General features: G+C 48.0%; 7 protein-coding genes across 7 annotated transcripts; 2 read left to right on the top strand and 5 right to left on the bottom strand.

Moving 5' to 3' along the window:
- Positions 1-157: 157 nt before the first annotated feature.
- Positions 158-3,671, bottom strand: BKA67DRAFT_633541 (uncharacterized protein). Its single transcript, XM_046105622.1, has 3 exons — positions 1,485-3,671; positions 1,293-1,406; positions 158-1,221 (listed from the first exon to the last, which is right to left on the bottom strand). The coding sequence occupies exons 1-3, from the start codon at positions 3,389-3,391 to the stop codon at positions 576-578; spliced, it is 2,667 nt and encodes an 888-aa protein (XP_045950922.1). The 5' UTR covers positions 3,392-3,671; the 3' UTR covers positions 158-575.
- A 1,783-nt stretch (positions 3,672-5,454) lies between these two features.
- On the bottom strand, positions 5,455-5,969 carry BKA67DRAFT_665595 (uncharacterized protein; the record flags this gene model as incomplete). Its single annotated transcript, XM_046108572.1, has 2 exons — positions 5,455-5,768; positions 5,837-5,969. The coding sequence occupies 2 exons, from the start codon at positions 5,967-5,969 to the stop codon at positions 5,455-5,457; spliced, it is 447 nt and encodes a 148-aa protein (XP_045950921.1).
- Positions 5,970-6,447: 478 nt separating this feature from the next.
- BKA67DRAFT_145743 (uncharacterized protein) lies at positions 6,448-7,818 on the bottom strand. The gene is made up of 3 exons (XM_046095087.1): positions 7,493-7,818; positions 7,133-7,433; positions 6,448-7,078 (listed from the first exon to the last, which is right to left on the bottom strand). The coding sequence occupies exons 1-3, from the start codon at positions 7,672-7,674 to the stop codon at positions 6,554-6,556; spliced, it is 1,008 nt and encodes a 335-aa protein (XP_045950920.1). The 5' UTR covers positions 7,675-7,818; the 3' UTR covers positions 6,448-6,553.
- A 2,667-nt stretch (positions 7,819-10,485) lies between these two features.
- BKA67DRAFT_528844 (phosphatidylethanolamine-binding protein) lies at positions 10,486-11,172 on the bottom strand (the record flags this gene model as incomplete). Its single annotated transcript, XM_046098987.1, has 3 exons — positions 10,486-10,523; positions 10,587-11,096; positions 11,145-11,172. Coding segments are annotated over 3 exons (576 nt in total), but the record flags the coding sequence as incomplete, so codon positions are not given.
- Positions 11,173-12,966: 1,794 nt separating this feature from the next.
- BKA67DRAFT_589049 (glucan 1,3-beta-glucosidase-like protein) lies at positions 12,967-14,254 on the top strand. The gene is made up of 2 exons (XM_046104421.1): positions 12,967-13,843; positions 13,896-14,254. The coding sequence occupies exons 1-2, from the start codon at positions 13,108-13,110 to the stop codon at positions 14,090-14,092; spliced, it is 933 nt and encodes a 310-aa protein (XP_045950918.1). The 5' UTR covers positions 12,967-13,107; the 3' UTR covers positions 14,093-14,254.
- BKA67DRAFT_589046 (major facilitator superfamily domain-containing protein) lies at positions 14,255-16,119 on the bottom strand. The gene is made up of 2 exons (XM_046104420.1): positions 15,323-16,119; positions 14,255-15,267 (listed from the first exon to the last, which is right to left on the bottom strand). The coding sequence occupies exons 1-2, from the start codon at positions 15,776-15,778 to the stop codon at positions 14,293-14,295; spliced, it is 1,431 nt and encodes a 476-aa protein (XP_045950917.1). The 5' UTR covers positions 15,779-16,119; the 3' UTR covers positions 14,255-14,292.
- A 699-nt stretch (positions 16,120-16,818) lies between these two features.
- Positions 16,819-18,173, top strand: BKA67DRAFT_697363 (uncharacterized protein; the record flags this gene model as incomplete). The annotated part of the gene is made up of 4 exons (XM_046109373.1): positions 16,819-16,950; positions 17,007-17,391; positions 17,445-17,712; positions 17,832-18,173. 4 exons carry the CDS (start codon positions 16,819-16,821, stop codon positions 17,893-17,895), a joined length of 849 nt encoding a protein of 282 aa, XP_045950916.1. The 3' UTR covers positions 17,896-18,173.
- Positions 18,174-19,168: the final 995 nt, after the last annotated feature.

Here is a 19,168-nt window from a genome sequence, read left to right as displayed (position 1 = left end):
CGGCGTTGGGGAACATGACCACTGCAGAGAGGGCTGGAAATTCCGCCCTTGACAAAGGAATGCATACCGCGTGACCATACGATAATAGTGACAAGAGCCTCCTTGCTAAGGAATCCCATATTATCGCGCGGAAGCAAGAATTCAGCGTCAACTATGACCGCAAGACCCAGAAATAGATTAATTTTGTGTGTTAAACTACTAGTTCATCCTATAGCTACCATGTAGGATCGTGCTTCATTTCGGCGCATGGCTGTATTAGAATCTTTTCACGAATGATGGATGCTGAGGGCACTATTTAACTGAGAACCTATTGATGCGCAGCAATGCAACACCTGGCAGCATCCAAGAACGCTACAATTCTAGCACATGATCGCCCTATATTTAGTTTCCGCAACTAATCTTAGCGTACCACAGTATGGATAGTTAGATAATTTGTCAGAGGTGGACATCGTTACGAAAATCATCAATCAATTAGGCGCACATAACGAGAACTCACATTCTTGACAATTCCATCCTTCAAAAGTGGCTCCTACAACTGTCACTTCTGATGTAGCTAGACTTGCAGTGAAATCCAATCATGTTGGATTCAAAGTAACAGTAACGGTGTTTGCACCTAGTGGGATCTGCCACCCTCCCCTGGATTGGGTGGCCTTTGGTGTTGTGACACTGTAGTTTGCGGACCCGGCCGTCGCTTCGACCCAAACCACCACGTTGTCGGCTATTGGTGCGACTTCTAATTGACCTAGAGTGACCGAAATCTCACCAGACGTCTGGTCATAGCTAAGCTTCGATATAATGCCTGCATCTACAGTCACGAATGCACCAAGAGGACCGATGAACACCCGCCTTCTAACCGGGTCGCGAGTCTGGACAGTAGCTGTCGTTCCACCAGACTCCAGCAAGCCACCGTAAGCGACAAGCCCTAGGTCAGAGTCGTCTACAACATAAGTTGCAGAGCCTAGAGCCAGAGCCAGAAAATTGGGACCGTAATCACCGCTGATCCCGTCCCATTTAAGTGTGTCAGGCCAAGAGTGGAACGAGGCGGCGGCGAAACCATCTTGGTTGATGTTGGAAAGAGGTCCGCTATTACCTCCATAACCTACTTCAATCAAGTAGGTATCTTTGGGATTGTCGCGGAAAGCGGAGAGCAAGACGAGCGAATTAAGACCAGAACCGTAATGGTGGATCTGACGTTCAATTCTTCGAAGTTTACCACCGTAACTGGGCAGAGGTCAGTGATTCAGAACCGTAATAGACATCCTTGACGACATATAATCAATTATCATGCTTACATGTTATCCCAATAGCGACGAGCATTTCCATTCCAGCCCCAATGTGGCACTGTGGGCATAAAACCCAACACGCTATTTACGGTCTTAAGCGCAGAATCGGCAAAGCCGAAATATCTGTACAATGGTCAGCAACTGAACTTCACTTCGATTGCACCAACACGCAGCAACAATGACGGATCTAGCAATGCTTACCTAGTCCAATAATAGACACCCTCCTGACCGGTAGAGTCCCATGCCATTTCGCTCCCATAAGGGACAGTTTGGGTACTCCACGCTGAAGCACGCGCTTTCATTAGCTTGGTCAACGTGCTCGCCTGGGCAGTCCATGCTTCTCGTTGCAGATCAGCCAGCAGTTCACCCCAGACTGTCTCTCCCATCAATCCGACATCTTTGTATGAGATGTCATTCTGCATTGTTCGCACCACTGTCTGATATGATTGGTTGAGGTACCAGCTATAGTCATGGCTGGCGAACAGGTTTGGATATGATCTGGCGGCGCGATACAGGGCCCAATAGGCTGCGGATACATGGACATAGTCGTACGCGCGATCGATACTGTAGGCCGCTGCCTTATTCCACGAAGTCCACGAGCTCCAATCCCAACCAGGGTTGTATGGGTAATTCACCGTTGGCGGCTCGTAGTAGAAAATGCTCTTCTTCACAGAGTAGTCAGCATTCTGAATAGTCTTCCGAAGAACACCATCAACAAAAGACTCGAGGAGTGTGATCTCCTTGGCATCTGGCTGCACAGATTGCTTCATCGCAGCGGCTAAATACGATCCAGCGCCGGCTTCGTCACTGAGACCAGCGACCCAAGCCCGTGTATCTTGTGTGACGATTTGGCGCTCTTCATAGTCGTAAGTCATGACTGAAGGCGCTCGACCGAAGGGATCCGTAGTATCGTCAAACCACTGATTCGTAGTCGAGAAGGTTCCGAGGTTAGCAACAGCTTCGGTAGCAGACTTGGTGATGTAGTAATGCACCGTCTGTGTGATACCATCGGCATATTTGATAGTCAGACGTGATCTACCCCATGCCGAACTGCCAGGCGTGACTGTATAGAGACCATTTGACACTGGGACCACTACCAAGGTACCAACTGGGTCTGCCACGATTGTCGCCACATCTGATGTATGCTTCAGAAGAAGTCGAGCAACAGAGTCTCCAGGTACGATGTATCCTGGGATGCCTCTGGCGACAGGTGTGCCGGTGCTCTCCACGGTGTCGTCAATTCCACGAACACCTTCACGCGCTACGGAGAATCGCAAACCGAACTCCAATTCAGCTCCGGGCTCCAATATTGCCGAAGATGCTGGATTCCATGGAGTTTTCCCTGTCCATTCATTCTCTGCCCAAGCTGTAGTGAGCACTTGCCATTCATAAAACCCCTCGAATACTTGGCTCCCATAAGCTGTGTCATCGAAATATGGCTCATCCAAGTTTCGGTATGCTTCGAAAGGAGTGTTGCCAATTGGAGTCACCACTAAGGCCGGACCAGTACCAGAAGTAGGCGTAACACGTATGTACCCTGCGTGCAAGCCGATATAAGGGTCAGACAATGAGCATTCTGCCAGCATGGTCTCAGCATCACGACCGGTGAATATGCTGTTGAACTCAGCTGGGAACCCCAGACTCCCAAGCTCCAATGAGACAGCACCAGTATTCTGAATGGTGTACCGAAGGCCTAGGTCCCCATCGACATCAACCCATCGTCGAGTAATGTTGAGGGGACTAGCTGGAAGGGTAGGGGCCAGGTTCGACGACACATTTGAGAGTGCTGTTACAGGTTCCCGAGCCGCAGCAGAGTCGCCGTTGATCCAGGCAGTGGTATCCACTTCACGATAGCGGTAAGTAATGTCGCCCCAATGGTATTGACCATTGCTGGCTCGCTTAGACAGATAGTCGAAAGGCAAGAAATCAAACGTGTCGCCGCTCGGCGTCAATGATACCAAGACTTGCGATTCTGCGACAAATCGAGCATTGAAGTTGGCTGTATTGAAGGTGACATAGCCCCCACCAAGCCCGAGATCGTCGGCAAGAACAAAGTGGGCCAGGAGAGTCAAGGCACAAACGGCTTTCGTGTAGGCCATCGTCGCCATATTTCACGCAAATGCGCCCGACTGCTACATGGATCAAAGAACGAGGTTCATAGCTCTGTGGGTATGGCAAACACTGGTTGTGAAAGCCATGATACATATACTTTGAAATATCGTATTCGCTATAGTAGTGAGATGGCTCAATTGTCAAGATAGTAACGTTAGCTTGCATTGTTACTCCGAACTTCGATCGGCACATGTTGAGTCGCAATTGGGAGCGGACCATGAAATTCTCAAGTAGCCAACTATCCCGCGGCTACCGATCCCTCCCAGCTTAGTCTCTTGTAGCAGCTGAGGGGCTTTTCCCAAAGCACTGCGGGGCATGGCAATTGGAGCGGATACAGCCATATAGCACGTCCTGTCCACTGGACTTCTATGCGGTGGAAAATTAATGACCCGCGTCAATGAGGTTACATCATGCCACCTCGTATCTTGAGCTATATTTCAAGCTTTTTGGTAGCAGATGATCGCCACAGAAACACGACAGATTCGTTCATGCGACGCATGCAGCTTCCTCTTACACGAAAGTGTACCATTTATAAGCAAGCAAGCATGTGGTAAATGATACTGGAGAAGCAACAAATCGTGGAGGGAATATTCACCGCCAAGGCAACAAACATAACGAACACTGGTATCATGAAGAATTTTAGCTGGGGAGTCTTATAGAATGTGTTAAAGAATGTTATTATCAAGAAGGCGAAGAAAAATATACTAACATAGTGACTTTTATCAAGGACTTATCTCCGAGTTAGATAAGACTACATTCTGACTATAAACATGGCGGTTCTGGCCCCCGATAACAGACAGAGTTGGGTGTAAGAAGATGCTAATATTACTCCTTTAAGTAGCTGGTAGACGATCTCGTCTCGATATGCTCGGGTAAGCTCATCCCTTGCCCTTTCAAGAGACCCAGGTCTTCGTAATTAGTAAAAGTCATACGATAGCCTTCCACACTTGTATTGGAGGACTGGAAATAATCGGATGCCACCCATTTGTCACGGCAGAGTCTGAATTTGAAGCAGGAACTGCTCTCGATCCTGTCATAAAATCGATCTACTGAATGGGGCCACAATAAATTCAAATATAAACAGAAGGGTCTCAATACTGACAGAGGACTCGTCTCAACGGTATGAGACCCCAACCACGGTATAAGAAGAGGTTTCCGTACAAGTATTACACTAACAATTGGTGTCATGCGTAATTTACTTGAAGATGACGAATTTACCACGTATAACTCTGTTTGAAAGGACATCACCATGAGGAACATCATGAGATATTGTAGAGCGTAATATTGCAGGAACTGCTACACTGGACCAGGCTATCCCACTAGCTTTGCAACCTGTTCCCAAATGCGTATTACCAAAGTGGTGCTGTAAGGGACGGAGTCTCTGATGACCGTCACGGTTAACATAATCTTTTCTTAAGCTTTATTCGACACCTTACTTGGGGCTTTCATGAAAGGGAACATCGACAGCCTATCTGCACATCTAACTGACCCGACTCATGATGTCTCGGACCAGGACATCTTGAACCTTACGACCAACCTCCGACCACAAAGCTTGATTGTCTTGGCCAAAGACTCACTCTCGTCCCTCGCTAAGCTCAGTCAATTTGGTCATAGGAGTCACAAAAGAATTCAATTTAAGAAAGAAACGAGAAAAGAGAAGAAAAAGAGGAAAATGCAAGGTAAAATGTGAAAACTGGCCGAGATCATGAAAGGGTATTTTGAGAATGATGCTTTGACAAATGCATTGCACGTTCAAAGGCTCGTAACATTGAGAGCTGCATGAGCGCAGATATCTGGACTGCACTTTTGAGGAAGACCTGTTAACCTGGATATGCTTTATCATACGGAGCAGGTACAAGGTCTAGATATCTTCAATGTAAAAGCAATGATACTACAATTCAACCGTATACTATTACCCATGTTTCGCGACAGAATCTCCTCTCCGAGCGATCCCTGCTTCCCGACCGTCCCCATCCACTCTCTTCGCTTCACCTTGCCACTAATCAAATGAAATCATGGCTCGTCCTAGCTATTGCATGTCTTACGTCCAAACATTCCATCAAGCGCATGGGAAGACATGCTTGCAGACATTATCCTGGTTATTGGGGTTGGGCAACAGTACATCCTGAATGAGCGCACAGTCGAAATCGCCAGTGTACTCGTAATCGCCATATTTCATACCAATTCTGTTATATTCACCGACCTCGTCGAGATGCGTGATATCTGTAGTCCAAGGAAGAGTGCTGAAAATTGAGAAGGGAACGACGGATTTGAGATATTCGAAAACAACGTCGTTCTGCACCCTTGTGCCGATGACTTGGCAATTACTGTCATGAACCTCGGCCTTTTTCCAATAGGAATGGGGCCAGTAGTCTAAACGCATCATTTTAGTGTATTAGAAAGATATTTGTGTATGTATGTATGCATACATGTATACTCACCTGGGTCATAAGTTCCGATGAGGGAAAGTGTGCACTGGCCTGGGGATGTTGGCTCACAAAAGACGGTCGCGGCGGCCTTGCTGACAGCGAAGGTTGCAACAGATAGAAGACCGACGAGAATACGTGGCACCATGTTGATAAAGTCAGGGTTCTTGAAACTACTGTACTTGGTGTATAGGATCGTTTTGAAGATGTTAAAAGACCGTGAATTAGAACATGCTCCATGTTAAGAGATTGGGGAAGACTTTGACTTGTAGTAAGTTATAGAAGGAAATTCCTCAGTGCGCAGACAAAGGTAAATGGATGTGATAAGTTATTTAGCAGACAAAGGCCAACTCCATGTTGCAGGAAGCACAGTCAAATGAAATGTAGTACAAGACATGTTCTTTGTTGGGTTCTTTCTCTCACTCTTTCATTCTAAGCACATTAACCAACGACCTCAGATGTTGGTTGCTGCTCACAATACGACTCACCGCTACCAATCAGCATTGTAATAAACCAATATGTAGCTCTCTAACCGTAGATGACTCTAGCGTTGAGCTCGGTGGTCTGAATGTGCTGTAGGTTTATGGCATGGACTTGGTCACAACTGTGCGTCGTATTTTATTCGACGTGTTTTATTTTTGTGTTCTATGATATTCAATTAAATGCGAACGGACATCGCTGTGGGTATATCTCTATCTAAGCATTAATATTTATTTGGTGTACATTTCTACCCTACACCTTTGTACAGACAGTTACTACACCATGTTCCGATCCGCTTGACGACGTCTCCACGTCGTCAGCACCGCCCGGATAGTGTACTTTTAGATTCTTTCCTCCCACCGTACTGGGTGTTTCGGAAATAGACGACTCCTTTTCCGGCTCAGCCTCCTGACTGCTGACATGCACCTCAGTCTGTTGATAGATCTTGAGCTGTGTTCCAAACACATCGTTGATGTTTGTCTGACTATTGCAAGACCCGAGCTCGATGCCACGTTCGCCTCTGGTGATTGTTGTGAGATGGTTCGTGCCCCTGCCATAACCCGACCGGTGATACCTGGACGGGTTTTCGCTCGTACGCGCGCCAGAGGACTTGGCGTTGAAGGATTTGAGATGAAAAGTCCTTTGCAGTAACGTCCACGTGAAAGGTAAGTTGGCTGTAATTATTGCTGTCGATGACTCGCGGATATACCAGAATGTCCATTGATCGCCAAATGGCTGATTGAAACTGTAGTATTTGTTGAGAATGGCGGACAGAATCTGCGGAGTGTAAGTCATGGACCATCAGAACGATAGTAAAGCAGCAAGACATACAGTGAATACGCCTAGGGCGAACACTCCGATAAGGATGGCTTTCTTTTTTATGGGCAACTTCGCAGCGAAGAAGATAGGCATTGGAATGCTGATAATCATAATATCTGATGAGATATTCAAGACAGCATTGGTGATCAGGTGATTCGTAGCAGCGGAGCACTGAGAACTTTCTGGAGGAACAGCCCAGTACTGACTGAATGGTCGGCACCAAACCCCCAAATAGAGAACTTCCATCAGTACGAAACCGAATGCAACATAGCCTGCAACAATCTTGACGGCTAAGTTTTGTTTTAAACTCATTCTATATTGCATGTTAGAACTTTGTTCATTCGAAAATACAGATGTCGAATGGCTACTCACGTCAACCTTGCGTACATGATCAAAAGGCAGGCTTTGATCAACCATACGGTAAGGATTTGCATCTGCTCCACAACCAGCACCAGTTTCGAGCCATATGTGCGTTCATCGATCTCGGCGGTGGTGAGAATAGGCGAATTATTCGGGTCAATCAAGTTGGTGTTCGTCCGAGCCAGAATATTCATACAAGCGATCAGAACTGTATCCGAGACCTACATGCCGTCTTAGCACTCATTCCCAATCCATCGGCTTTGGGCACGGTGGGTTCCATACCATAGCCACTAGCATGAGAATATCATCGATCTGAATCTTCTTGAAAGACCCGTGCAAGATCCTCCTCGAGACGCTATGAGGAAGGCGAACGTAAGCATCTCCACGGTCATATTAAAGCATGGGGCCAGCTCAGCCTTAACGGCGGAGTGCTTCGCGGGCGATGGGGATTAACTTACGTCCTCGCGATCACGACAACCCACGATATGGCGTACCATGTCCACGTTTCCGCTGCAAGGACCGACATATCTGGCATGGCAAGAAATAAAAAACGGAAGACTGCCTCGGTAAAGTGGACGACTTCAGATGGAAGAAAGATCAAACCATCAAATCACCAAACCGCTGCCTTGGGACGAAGTGCGATGGGGGCCCATATGTACCAGTGGGCTATTACGCGATAGCTGGTGTGGGAGGGGCGGAGAGGCTCCCCTATCCCGGGGGAGTGTCCTAAGTGTCTCAATGTTGACGACATGGGAGCCACGAGAGCTATCGGCGCCACCAATCATTGTCATGCAGGTCGCTAGTGTTCACGTAGCTCGATCTGCTAAAAGTCTTCTATAATCCACACTGCTTGTTAGAGCCTCATAGAATCGGCCGTATATCCCTGATTTGATGGCCGGTTGCTACCCCGGGGCGTTGGCTCCAGGATCCGCCCCCATAACTACACGTGAATTTGTGCGACCAAGTATTCAGGGGCGAGCAGATACACAGGCGTAATGGGAATGGCATGTGCAAGCACATCACTGAAGACTGCTGAGACTGTTACGACGCCTCAAAACGTTTCAGCACAAGCTTTTTCCAAATACTAATTGCCATCTGTAAAGATCGCTCCCGCCGGTTCAGCTCATCGGTAGCGGCTAATAACGGTTAACGGGAATTTTGTTACCGAGCAAACTCCAACCCAGTGATGATCATCACACGCCAAAAGTTTGCCCTGAGACTTTTCGGAAAGCAGAAGGCACAAGGACAATCATTACAGTCTGTGCCTCAGCGTGGAGCATATTTGTGATGAACTCTTTTGTGGCGCCATGCAGGACATTGCACTAGTGCTGATAAAAGAGAGCCGGCGTGAACCTTAGCTCATGGAGACACATCAGCTTCCACGAAGGCGACGAGGGTGGTTGAAGCCTTGTGCAGGCCAGTTGACTCGCTCTCTGGAAGCCTGCCGGGGATCAAGGGGGCCAGGCCGCCGAGCAATCGTTCGTTACCGGACCCTTGCCCAGGGCAGCCGATGCACAGTCTACCACGAACCGACGCGTGGAGTATCCGGAATCCTTATTGTGACGGTTACATGGTACCAAGCGCGAAACGCTTCGGTCCCCAGAGAATAATGCGTAATCACACCATACCAGGGTCCAGTACAACTCTGCCGTCACGCTGCCCTGGCGAGACTGAAATGAGAATGCGAGTCAGTAGAGATTGGGCAGTGGTTGAGATCTTTCCACGTGGTGGGGCGCATCGGAGGCCTGGTTGCCAAGTTCATGCAGGAACCTGGCAAACCAGCCAGACGGGCTCAGGACCAGAGGGCCTCGCATACCCTTACCAAGGGTGACAGATGACTCGATTCAAACGATCATTCCTACTGTAGGAGGCAGGAGGCTTCAAAGACTATTCTTGTACTTAGTAAACACATACCGCTTTGAGCACCGGAGATGGTGGGAAATATATGCCCAACGATAGAGATTGTCTCAAAGTATTGGTTCATGAGCTCTAATGTATTTATTTCCGTCATTTCTGATGTCTAAATAATATATCTGAGTAAAGGTAACCCAAGTTGTGGTTGCTCACCAGTACTGAGTCCCGTACGCTGAGTTCTACTTCGTCTATGACCCCACTTTGCTTTTGTACTGTATGAGCTGTGTGCTGATTTCACCGGCTTGATCCGAATCCTTCGTCTGTCTTGGTCTAGGTCTAAGGTAACTAACCTAGTAAGTAGATGCGTCCAGAGCAATCTTGTTGCAACACTCAGCCTTTCGACTAGACTAGTCAATCCTCACGGTTCCGAGGACGAAACGAATGATTTGCAGGCATACCAAGCTCGGTAATCGGACAGATCCAGAGCTTCTTCCATTTTGTCTAACTTGATAGCGCTTGCCTCATTTAAGGCTAGCAAGGTATGTTCAGCCGAGACCTCCGTCGCTCTGTCGCTGATTGTATGCTTCCAAGATTTGTTCATTTGTGATCTTGTGAAATGTCAGCTTGATGGTCACATCGCGGGAATACCACCCCAAGCTTTGAAAATACGACGGGTTTGACTATACTTCTTGAAGCCAACGTTGCGACGGCGCTACTAGTCTGATAACACTCCTGATAGAGTACGAGAGCTTCATTCCTTGATTCCCAGAACAACACCAGAATCAAGGCAAGTGAGATCTAGACGAGTGTTCCCGAAACTCTGTATTCGCCGAGACGTCTCGCAATGGTTCATGCAGGGTGCTAGATGCATATTTCTAACGGATTGCACAAGGTGATTGGTTTGTTTGTATAACTCTTCAGGTCAAGCAATGCCACCTGCTGCACCTGAGAATATGTACCTCACTACAACTTCATTGTGCAACGCTTCATCACAAGCCAAATCCGACACGGAGTTCGGCCGCGCCTTTTGCACTGTCGAGACTGACTCTGAGTTGGGTTGCGCACGTCCCCAACATATCCACTCGATGGTCATTACGCATATAAACATTATACCGCCGACACAACAGCCACGATGGGCCGGCTGTTGACCGTCACTGCTTCTTGTTCTGGGCATAGATGAAATTCGCCGCTAGCCTCTGGTCAGTATACGGCGATGGCAGATGGGCGCATTCTGAGCCGCGTGTCAACTCACCCACAGGGACTAGCCCATTTAAATGAGCCCAATCTCGAACACCATGCCTCTCCTTGCCAGTTCCCCAATGCTGTCTGTCAGCAGGCTTCGTCAAATTCAGAGCCTCAGATGTTCCATTGGCCGGAGCGAACACCAAGAAAACGTATCGGTGCTTTCCTGTCTTCTCCGGCGGTCCAGGAGGCTTGTACGGCATAATGTCTTTCAGGTTTGACAATTGCACGTGAGTACAACTTCCGCCAGCCGAAGATGACAGTACGAGGCCGGTTGCGATAAAGTGACACATCTCGGCCCATTTGGGGTTGTCGCGGGAGGGCGCATCAGGGTCAGTCAATGTGACTGTGTAGGTCGTACTCGCCCGGCACAAGTTTGGTGAGAATGTCGAGCTTCCATTCAGCGTAATGGTAGGTTCATCCCGGACTTTCTTGACCTCTAAGGTGTTTCCAAGCTCTGCGTAGTCCTTGGAAGACCACTGTGCACCCATGATGAGGGTGGGAAGGAAATCATCGATGACTGGTCAATATCAGCTGCAATTGAATGTATTCGGAGATGAGAGCGTACCAGTGGGAATAATCTCCGCTTTCTTCAGCCTGCCAACAACTCAATAACGTTGACGCAAAAGGAAAACTGCTTTATCGCATACTCATGTTGAACTTTATACACGTCTGCTTCCTTGGCGATCTCAGAGAGGTCTAGAATCGACTGTTCGTTTGGAACCACGAGAGCGTGGGTGATTGCAACAAACGCGGCGAGAAACAATGCGGATCTCTGCATTTTGAGACTCTTTTTTTGTACCTTGAGTTGCTCACCGCCAGAGTGATACCGGATATACGAAGATTTCAGAGAATTGCGTCGTGATCGAAACTCCTTAACGCGTTTTATTCTTGCTCTCTTTGGCGGCCGTTCGTACCCCACGTTGGTGTGATGTCATTATGTCCGCACCTCACAGACGTCACCAGGGGAAGGGGAAGTTTAACTACAAAGGAAAAATCGTGGTCAAAATATGACGCATAAAAGAGCAAATTCATCTCAGATCTTGCGTTCTGTTGTCTTCGAAAAGGTTGGGATTTGCTCTCACCATTCCGGTTTGCATCCTGAACAGTGGGGAGCTAAGAGCCACACACGATCACTCTTTGGGAAACATGAACAATTCTGTCAAAGGCGTCTTCACAGTTTCTTGAACAACAGTTTTGATTATTTTTCTTTCCAGAAAATCTTTGTCTGTCGAAATGTGACAGCGAGAATCTACAACTCTTCGTACGGGGGATTTTATCCGCCTCATTTTTCTCATGGTTGGGTATGGAAATTATCGCGCGGCACATGATTTTAGTACGGAAGCGCAGCTCAAGAGTCGCCATTGTGCTAAACCATTGATTTAGAAGAAAAGTTCAAGGTCACATACTTAACGGTACTGGGTGTATGCGCCCAGCTCCGACCGCCGAGCTCGTTAGCTTAAATGTCTCGCCACTCAGAGGCATTAGCATGCAATTCGCCCACATCTTGAGTGTTAAGTTATCTGTATCAGTTGAGCCGACCACAAGCACGAAAGTCAGATAATTTGGCTGGCCAACTGCCAACCCCTCCAAAAGGGGGTTTTTGGGGGGCGCGGGGGAATTAGGCAGTTCGGGTAGTTGACTGAGATGGAAGTGGCAGTCCAGTCCTACCAATGAGCTAACTCCATGTGCTGCTTATTTAGTAGCAATGCAGTTTCAACTGCCCTTACGCTCACAATCAGGACGCGACATAAGATTAACAGGAAATAATCACTCCGATTCTGGACTCCAGGGACGAACCTATGTATCCTGTGTCGCCGTTGTTTGTTTCGACTGAGAGACAACCACTAAATCCTGATATCTGCAATAAGCTTGTCTTAATCCTACAGCAGGTAACGGGCGGCGCCGTTGGGCGGGTGAAATCGCTGTGCGCTCGGACTTTGTGGGGGAGGGTCCGCTAGCTCAACCGCTACGGGTTATCTGGCTGCTGGCTGGCTGGGTGCACTGAAGGGGCAGAGGAGATTGTCTTGAAAAGAAAATACGGGTTTAGGCAAACCTTCCGCCATAGTGTAGTATAATGCAGCAAGCAGACTCCTGTATTCCGGGTTCTCTATTTGGAACCAATTTTCGGCTCGCCAACGCGTTTTAGTGAGGCGGCAGGGCGGTAACTACCTCTTCAAATTTGGCTGGTGTTATTTTTTCATGAAGATCCCGAGATGCATGGCGCTCGGCAGATCGACTAGAATATGCAAATCCTCCTTCTGGCCCAATCAAATTCTCCCCGTCAGAAAGACCAAGACTCCTTGGCTTGGAAAATACGAGCCTTAAGACGTCATTGAGGTTGGAAGGCAGAACCCTATGATTCATTGGGTATGACAGATGCAGGGTCGGAAACCTTTATTCCCCCAGGGTCCTCGGTACAGTTCTTCTTATGACCCTGAGCCCAATTTAATTACAATTGTTGAATTATTCAGCAACAGTCGAATATACCCATAATTGAACTTTTTTTAATTATTCGAATTTTATCCAATATGTGGACAATATTTGCATCCTTGCTGTCCTTGGCTTGTACAGTTACGGCCCAAGTGCAGGGCTTCAACTATGGATCTACCAATAACGATGGCTCCTGTCGTGGCTACAACGACTATGTTCGCTTCTTCAATGAGGCCAAAAACTTGCCTGGAACTTCTGGCTTTGCATCGGCACGCCTATACACCTCCGTTCAATGCGGCACAGCCGCCGATCCAATTGAGGCTTTCCGGGCGGCTATAGATACAGACACATCCATTGTGGTTGGTCTGTGGGCCAGTGCCGGTCGTGCTGCATATGAGAACGAGCTTAATGCTCTGATCCGAGGCGCTCAGCAACTCGGCACTGCATTCACGGACCGCATTATCGGTATCAGCGTCGGGTCCGAAGATCTATACCGTAGTAGTCCTCAGGGTGTCGCCAATAACGCAGGGGTTGGCGCAACCGGCGCAGAGATCGAAGGCTATATAGGCTGGATGCGCGATTGGATCAGGGGCACATTGCTGGAAACTAAGCCCATTGGACATGTCGATACCTGGACAGCATGGATCCTGCCTGAGAACCGCGGAGTTGCAAATTCGGTGGCTTGGCTTGGTCACAATAGCTTTCCGTACTTTGAGACGACCAAGCCGAACTCTATTGATCTCGCTGCGGAAAATTTCAGGACTGCCGTAATCCAGACAGAGAGTGTAGCAAGTGGAAAGCCTGTCTGGGTTACCGAGACAGGTTGGCCGCACGGTTAGTAGTTATGTCTATGATTTCTCACCCACAAGCTAACACTTTATCTTAGTCGGCCCCGACTCTGGTGCAGCTGTTGCATCTCTTGATAACGCAAAGAGATATTGGGATGAAGTCGGCTGCTCGTTGTTCGGCCAGAGGAACACTTTCTGGTATACCTTGAAGGATGCCAACACAGCGCAGACCGACATTTCTTTCGCTATCACGCCACTCGAGAACAACACTCCCTACTTTGACTTGGCATGTTGAATTCACTTGATCTCGCTATAGTTGGTAGAGCTATAATATATTAATAATGGGTATACTCCGTCATTGTCAAATTAAAACTCAGGGCATAAGTATTTGTGTAGCAATCGGTCCCCAAGCTACAACCAAGCCACTCAATGATATTGTGCACGACAAGTAATCAAATATACTGAGCATGTTTGATATTTTGATAAGTTGCTCCTCTATCTACGTCGCCAAACCTTCGGCTTCCCCCCAATAATGAGGAACGACAGTACTGATGTGACAGCCGCCACCGCGGCAAATACGATGTTCATATTACCATACCCGATAGAGTCCTTGAGCGCGCCGCTCAAGACTGGTCCGACAGTCAAACCAGCACAAAAGAACATGGAGCTGAAACCATAAAGCTGGGCGTACGGTCCGTTTGCACCAAAGAACTCCGGATTTGCTTGGTCATATTTCTGCACCACCTCACTCGCTTCGACAAAGCTGGGCGAGCCAATGACTGCCAAACCGACGCCATTCAAAGCGAGCATGGCGCAGTAGAGTGCGACGTTATTCGTGCCGTGTTCCAAACCCTCTGTGGGTAAACGCAAGAGGACCAAGGCAGGAACTAGCCAAGCAAAGCCGATGACGGCTGCTGGCTTGGTACCATACTTGTCTACAGCCCATCCTGCAACAGGACCGAAAACCAGGTACGGGATATCCAAAGCGATGAAGAGTAGTCCTGCTTTCAATGAGTTGAACCCAAACAGTGACTGTGCTTCCGTGGGGATAGTTGAATCGAACACTGCTAGTAAGGTCGCTTGAACCAAGGATAATGCAAATGCCATGAGTAGCCTCGGATTCCGCAAGCAGTAGAGGATTGGTACTGATCGAACTAGCTTGTTGGGTTTGTTCTTGATCTTGTAGGCCTCATCCCTTGTCCTTGGTAGCAACGCGTCTTGCTCATGCGCATTATCTATCTCTCCATCATCATTCGTGGTTTCGTGCTGCCTTGGATTGGTGGCGCCGCGGGCAAGCGTGCTGTCATACTTGGCTGCCGTTTTCTTCTCGATCATCAGCAGCCGCATAATAAAGTCAATGACAATAATGCCGACAGCAAGCCCAAAGACACCTCCAAAACCGGTTTTGTCGTAGAGTAACCCACCCAGAACAGGAGCGACCAGTGTGCCCACCGATATCGTTGAGAATATCTAAAGGTCTTGATCAGCGATACATCGTGCGTTCGCAGCTATAGTTCGTGCTTACCGTACCCATGGTTTTGCCAAGGTGCTCTGTGCCCACTGTATCAAGCACCATGGCAAGACCGATGGTCCACACAACAGACGCACTGACGCCCTGCAGCGCTCTCGCGATGACCATGACCGCAATGTTTTGCCCTAATGCAAGCATGATAGTTCCTGCTGTTAGTGCTACTAAGCCGCACAAGAATGGAGATTGTCTTGATTGGGTGCGATCTGCCAACCAGCCAATTGGGACCGAAGACAAGAGCTGTACACCGGCATAGACCGTCAACAAGCCGGATACGTGGGACTGGATCTCATCTTCTGGGACTGCTAGCCTGTCACGAAGCATGAATGGAAGCACCGGAACGACGAGGCCGTAGAGGAAGAGATCGGTGAACAGACCCAACGCCACGGTAGATATGATGAAGAAAGTGTTGGAGCGCCAGCGGAGGCCGCGGGGATGACTATCGCTCGCCATAGTGGTCGGTATGTCCTAAACCAAAACTGACTTGATCGAAGAATCAGGGCGAATAATATCTCAACTGAAGTTAAACACCAGCGGAAGTTCAGAAGGCAGGTTGTGTGTCATACCAAAATGCGTCTGGTTATTCAAATCGTGGGACAACTGGTGACCTCATTTTCAGCCACAGCATAGCGCTCCAGCCACAATTCATGCTGCAAATTTCCCAGGTTCATTCTGGTTAGCAATGAGCATGATCTGTATCAAAGAAGGTAAATCTTAAAACCATAGGCAAGGTATTTTTTCATCCTTATGTTTATAGTGGCCTTACGTCGGCGCAACACAGTCTAACAAGTTGCAAGATGCGGAAATTACTCCCATAGTATGAGTTTTCGACCTAGACTAGTCTAACCTTAATAAGTTTTGGCTAACCTTAGTCTAATCGGCGGGAATCGCAAGAGTTACGCGATGCCGCATTCTCCAACATAGATTAGTGCACTGCTTTCATTGCACACAAAACGGATAACAGCGCAAAAGCTCTGGCTGCGGTAGTAGCATTCTCAACGAAAGCAATTTTGACATGGTTGTACCCTGAATGTGTAGAATCACTTCCTTCGTCATGCAAAATGGCGAGGTGAAGATGCGACGCGGTGGTGCTAACCTCCACCAAAGCGTATTGGCGATTAGAGGGGTTTGTTGGAGACTATCAGCGTATGTCCCGGGTTAAATACAGTATCTCACAGGCTTTCAGTCATTTTCACAGAACTTCTCAATCCGCTTGGTTAGTTCAACTGCCTACTTATTTGGCCAACACGCTGTTGATAAATGAGCAACAAAACGATTGCTCTCGACCTTTTCAGAACACACTGAATCAATGCAGTCAAGAAAAGAAAAGAAAAAAAGAAATCGCGCCCGCCAGCCAAGTGGACCACCCCAGTCAAAAATGGGGCGGGCCGGATTTCCTGTATTATCCTTCGCATCATCCTGACCGCCGTCGTGACCGACTCCGGACATCTGCAACTTCAATTCCGTAATCGTTCGGCGTACTCCAGCTTACGATGGCTTTGGTCAGCACTTTCCAGAGTCACCTTGAAGTGCGCGCACTGGCGCAATTCGACAGTTTGGTGGAGAAGGGTGAGATTATTTGGGAGCCCACCGAGGAGATCAAAGTCGAGCAGCAGCCCTTTAACGTAGGTCATATACTCTAAATCCAACGTGTTTATTCGTCTTACATTAATTCTGACAGGTTTTTTTCCGCATCTCCCCAATCACTGCTGTCAAGCCATTCAATCCCAATGATAAATCCCGGAAGCCGGGCTTCCTGGACGATGACCCAGAATTTACACTGAGTAAAGTGGCGCCAAATCACAAACTGATCCTCAACAAGTATTGCTGGCTACGTCCACAGATGATACTGCATACCGTTGATTTCCAGAGTCAACGGGACAGTCTCACCGCAGACGACATTGAGGCATCAGCTAGCGTGTTGCATCAGCTCGGAGAACGGTACATGGTCATCTTTAACGGTGGACCTGACGCCGGAAGCAGTGTCGCGCACAAGCATTTGCAGGTCTTCCCGAGACCGGAGTGGGAGACCGTTGCAGACAAAATTGCCAAAGATTCCTCAAAATGTAAGTCTCCCAGCTCCCATTTTGCTGTGGCGATTCGCCGCTAATCCATGCAGCCCCCTTGCCGTTCCGGTATGGCTTAAAGATGCTGGCCACTGACACGACCGCTGCGGGTATATATGATCACTATGTGGAGCTTTGCAGGGAGTTGTCTATATCTTCTGGCCGGGCCCATAGTATGCTTCTTGTCAGAGATTGGCTAATGGTCATTCCACGTGCATGTGCAACCATTCATGGACATATCGCTGACGCTCCTATGCAAGGTGGCGCAAACGCCATGATTGGCATGCTCTGGCTCAAGTCAACAGAACAGTTCCAAAACTGGTGAGTCTTACCTCACCGGACAATCATCTCTCTTGCGCCATTCTAGTATACATGGCGTTGCGGATATTGTTTGTTGGTCTATGACAGCATCAAGAAGTTGGTGTCTAACATATATACAGGCAAGAGTACGGTCCTATACGGGTCTTGACCGAATTTGGTTCGCCAAAGCAAGAGTCAGCATGAGTAGTTCCACCAAGGCTACATTAGCATAGTCACAAAGCTATCACTGCAAGATTAGCAATACGATTGGACAATAATTAGACGGAGTTTCAATGTTTCCTGGTTCTGGTTTGTGACATTAGTGCCTGCTATATGAGATCACGTTCGAGTGGCTTCCTACCCATGTCTCGGAAAACAACCCAGATATGTAGCATGGTGAAAAGGGATTTTATCATGAATGACAATATTTAAATGCTGGCATAGTTGCTTCCAACATAGGTACGCACCGAAACAGTCTTGTGTTGGTTCATTCCATATCCCCTGCTTCTATTCACTTGTCTAGATGAGCTTTGAGACTCCGTAACACATTTTTGTTTACATCATCTTCCAAATTCTCGCTACAATCAACTGTCAACCTCCGCAGACCATCCTATTTATGGCATCCAGCATGGCAGCCAATATAGTCGACAATCCTCTAGTCAGAGAGTGCTACTTTATCGCGAATACTAACGAGATACTGCGTGAAATGCTCAATCACGACAAGCTATCTCAACAAGAGATTGAGTGGCCGTTTGTACCAGGACAAATTTTCACGAAGTTTAGGTTATTCATCAATGGAGTTTAGCGCGCCAGTCATCCATGGAAGTTCAGCCGTCCTCTGTGTCCTTCTTCGCCCAGAGCGTCGACTGAGCGTATGCGTATCCCAATTCAAGGTCTCCATGTTCACACATGCCATTCGGGAGTAGCCCTCGTTTCATCATCCCCCGCCCAAAATTCAATCGATATCTGTGCGCTGGAATAGAGGATCGGTTTTAGCAAAGTAGAGCTGATCATGCTTCACAACACAGATTCATCGATAAGTCCAGATGATATATTAACCATTAACACGGTCATGGTAGTCCACAACCCTACTTACTCTCTCTTCCCCCATGGCAGATATGCTATGCTGGTAGAGAATCCTTCAGATATGGTAGAGCTGAATATCATGGATCGATTCATGCCCCGTTGCAGGAGCGATGACATCAAGACACCCGACCACGTCGGCGATATCGTACGAGAGAAATATCGTATTTGGTAGCTTACACGACATGAAGACGGGCGAGTATGATTTCAAGCGGTGAAGTGCCAACCTTCGGCCGGGATAGCTCGCGTCGGTGCGGCAAGCTTCCTTTCTAACACCAAGATACAAGACTGCGACCATGGGCGTGGTCTCATTGCAACCAAAAGTGTTCAGATGGGCAACATTGTTCTTGTGAGGAAAGTTTTCTGTGCTTTGTTTGACTATGAATAACCTGTT

This window comes from Truncatella angustata (assembly GCF_020726525.1).
Source record: "Truncatella angustata strain MPI-SDFR-AT-0073 chromosome Unknown BKA67scaffold_15, whole genome shotgun sequence".
NCBI classification, from domain to species: domain Eukaryota; kingdom Fungi; phylum Ascomycota; class Sordariomycetes; order Amphisphaeriales; family Sporocadaceae; genus Truncatella; species Truncatella angustata.
The sequence above is the reverse complement of the archived record's forward strand: the minus strand, read 5'-3'. Positions and strand labels throughout refer to the sequence as shown.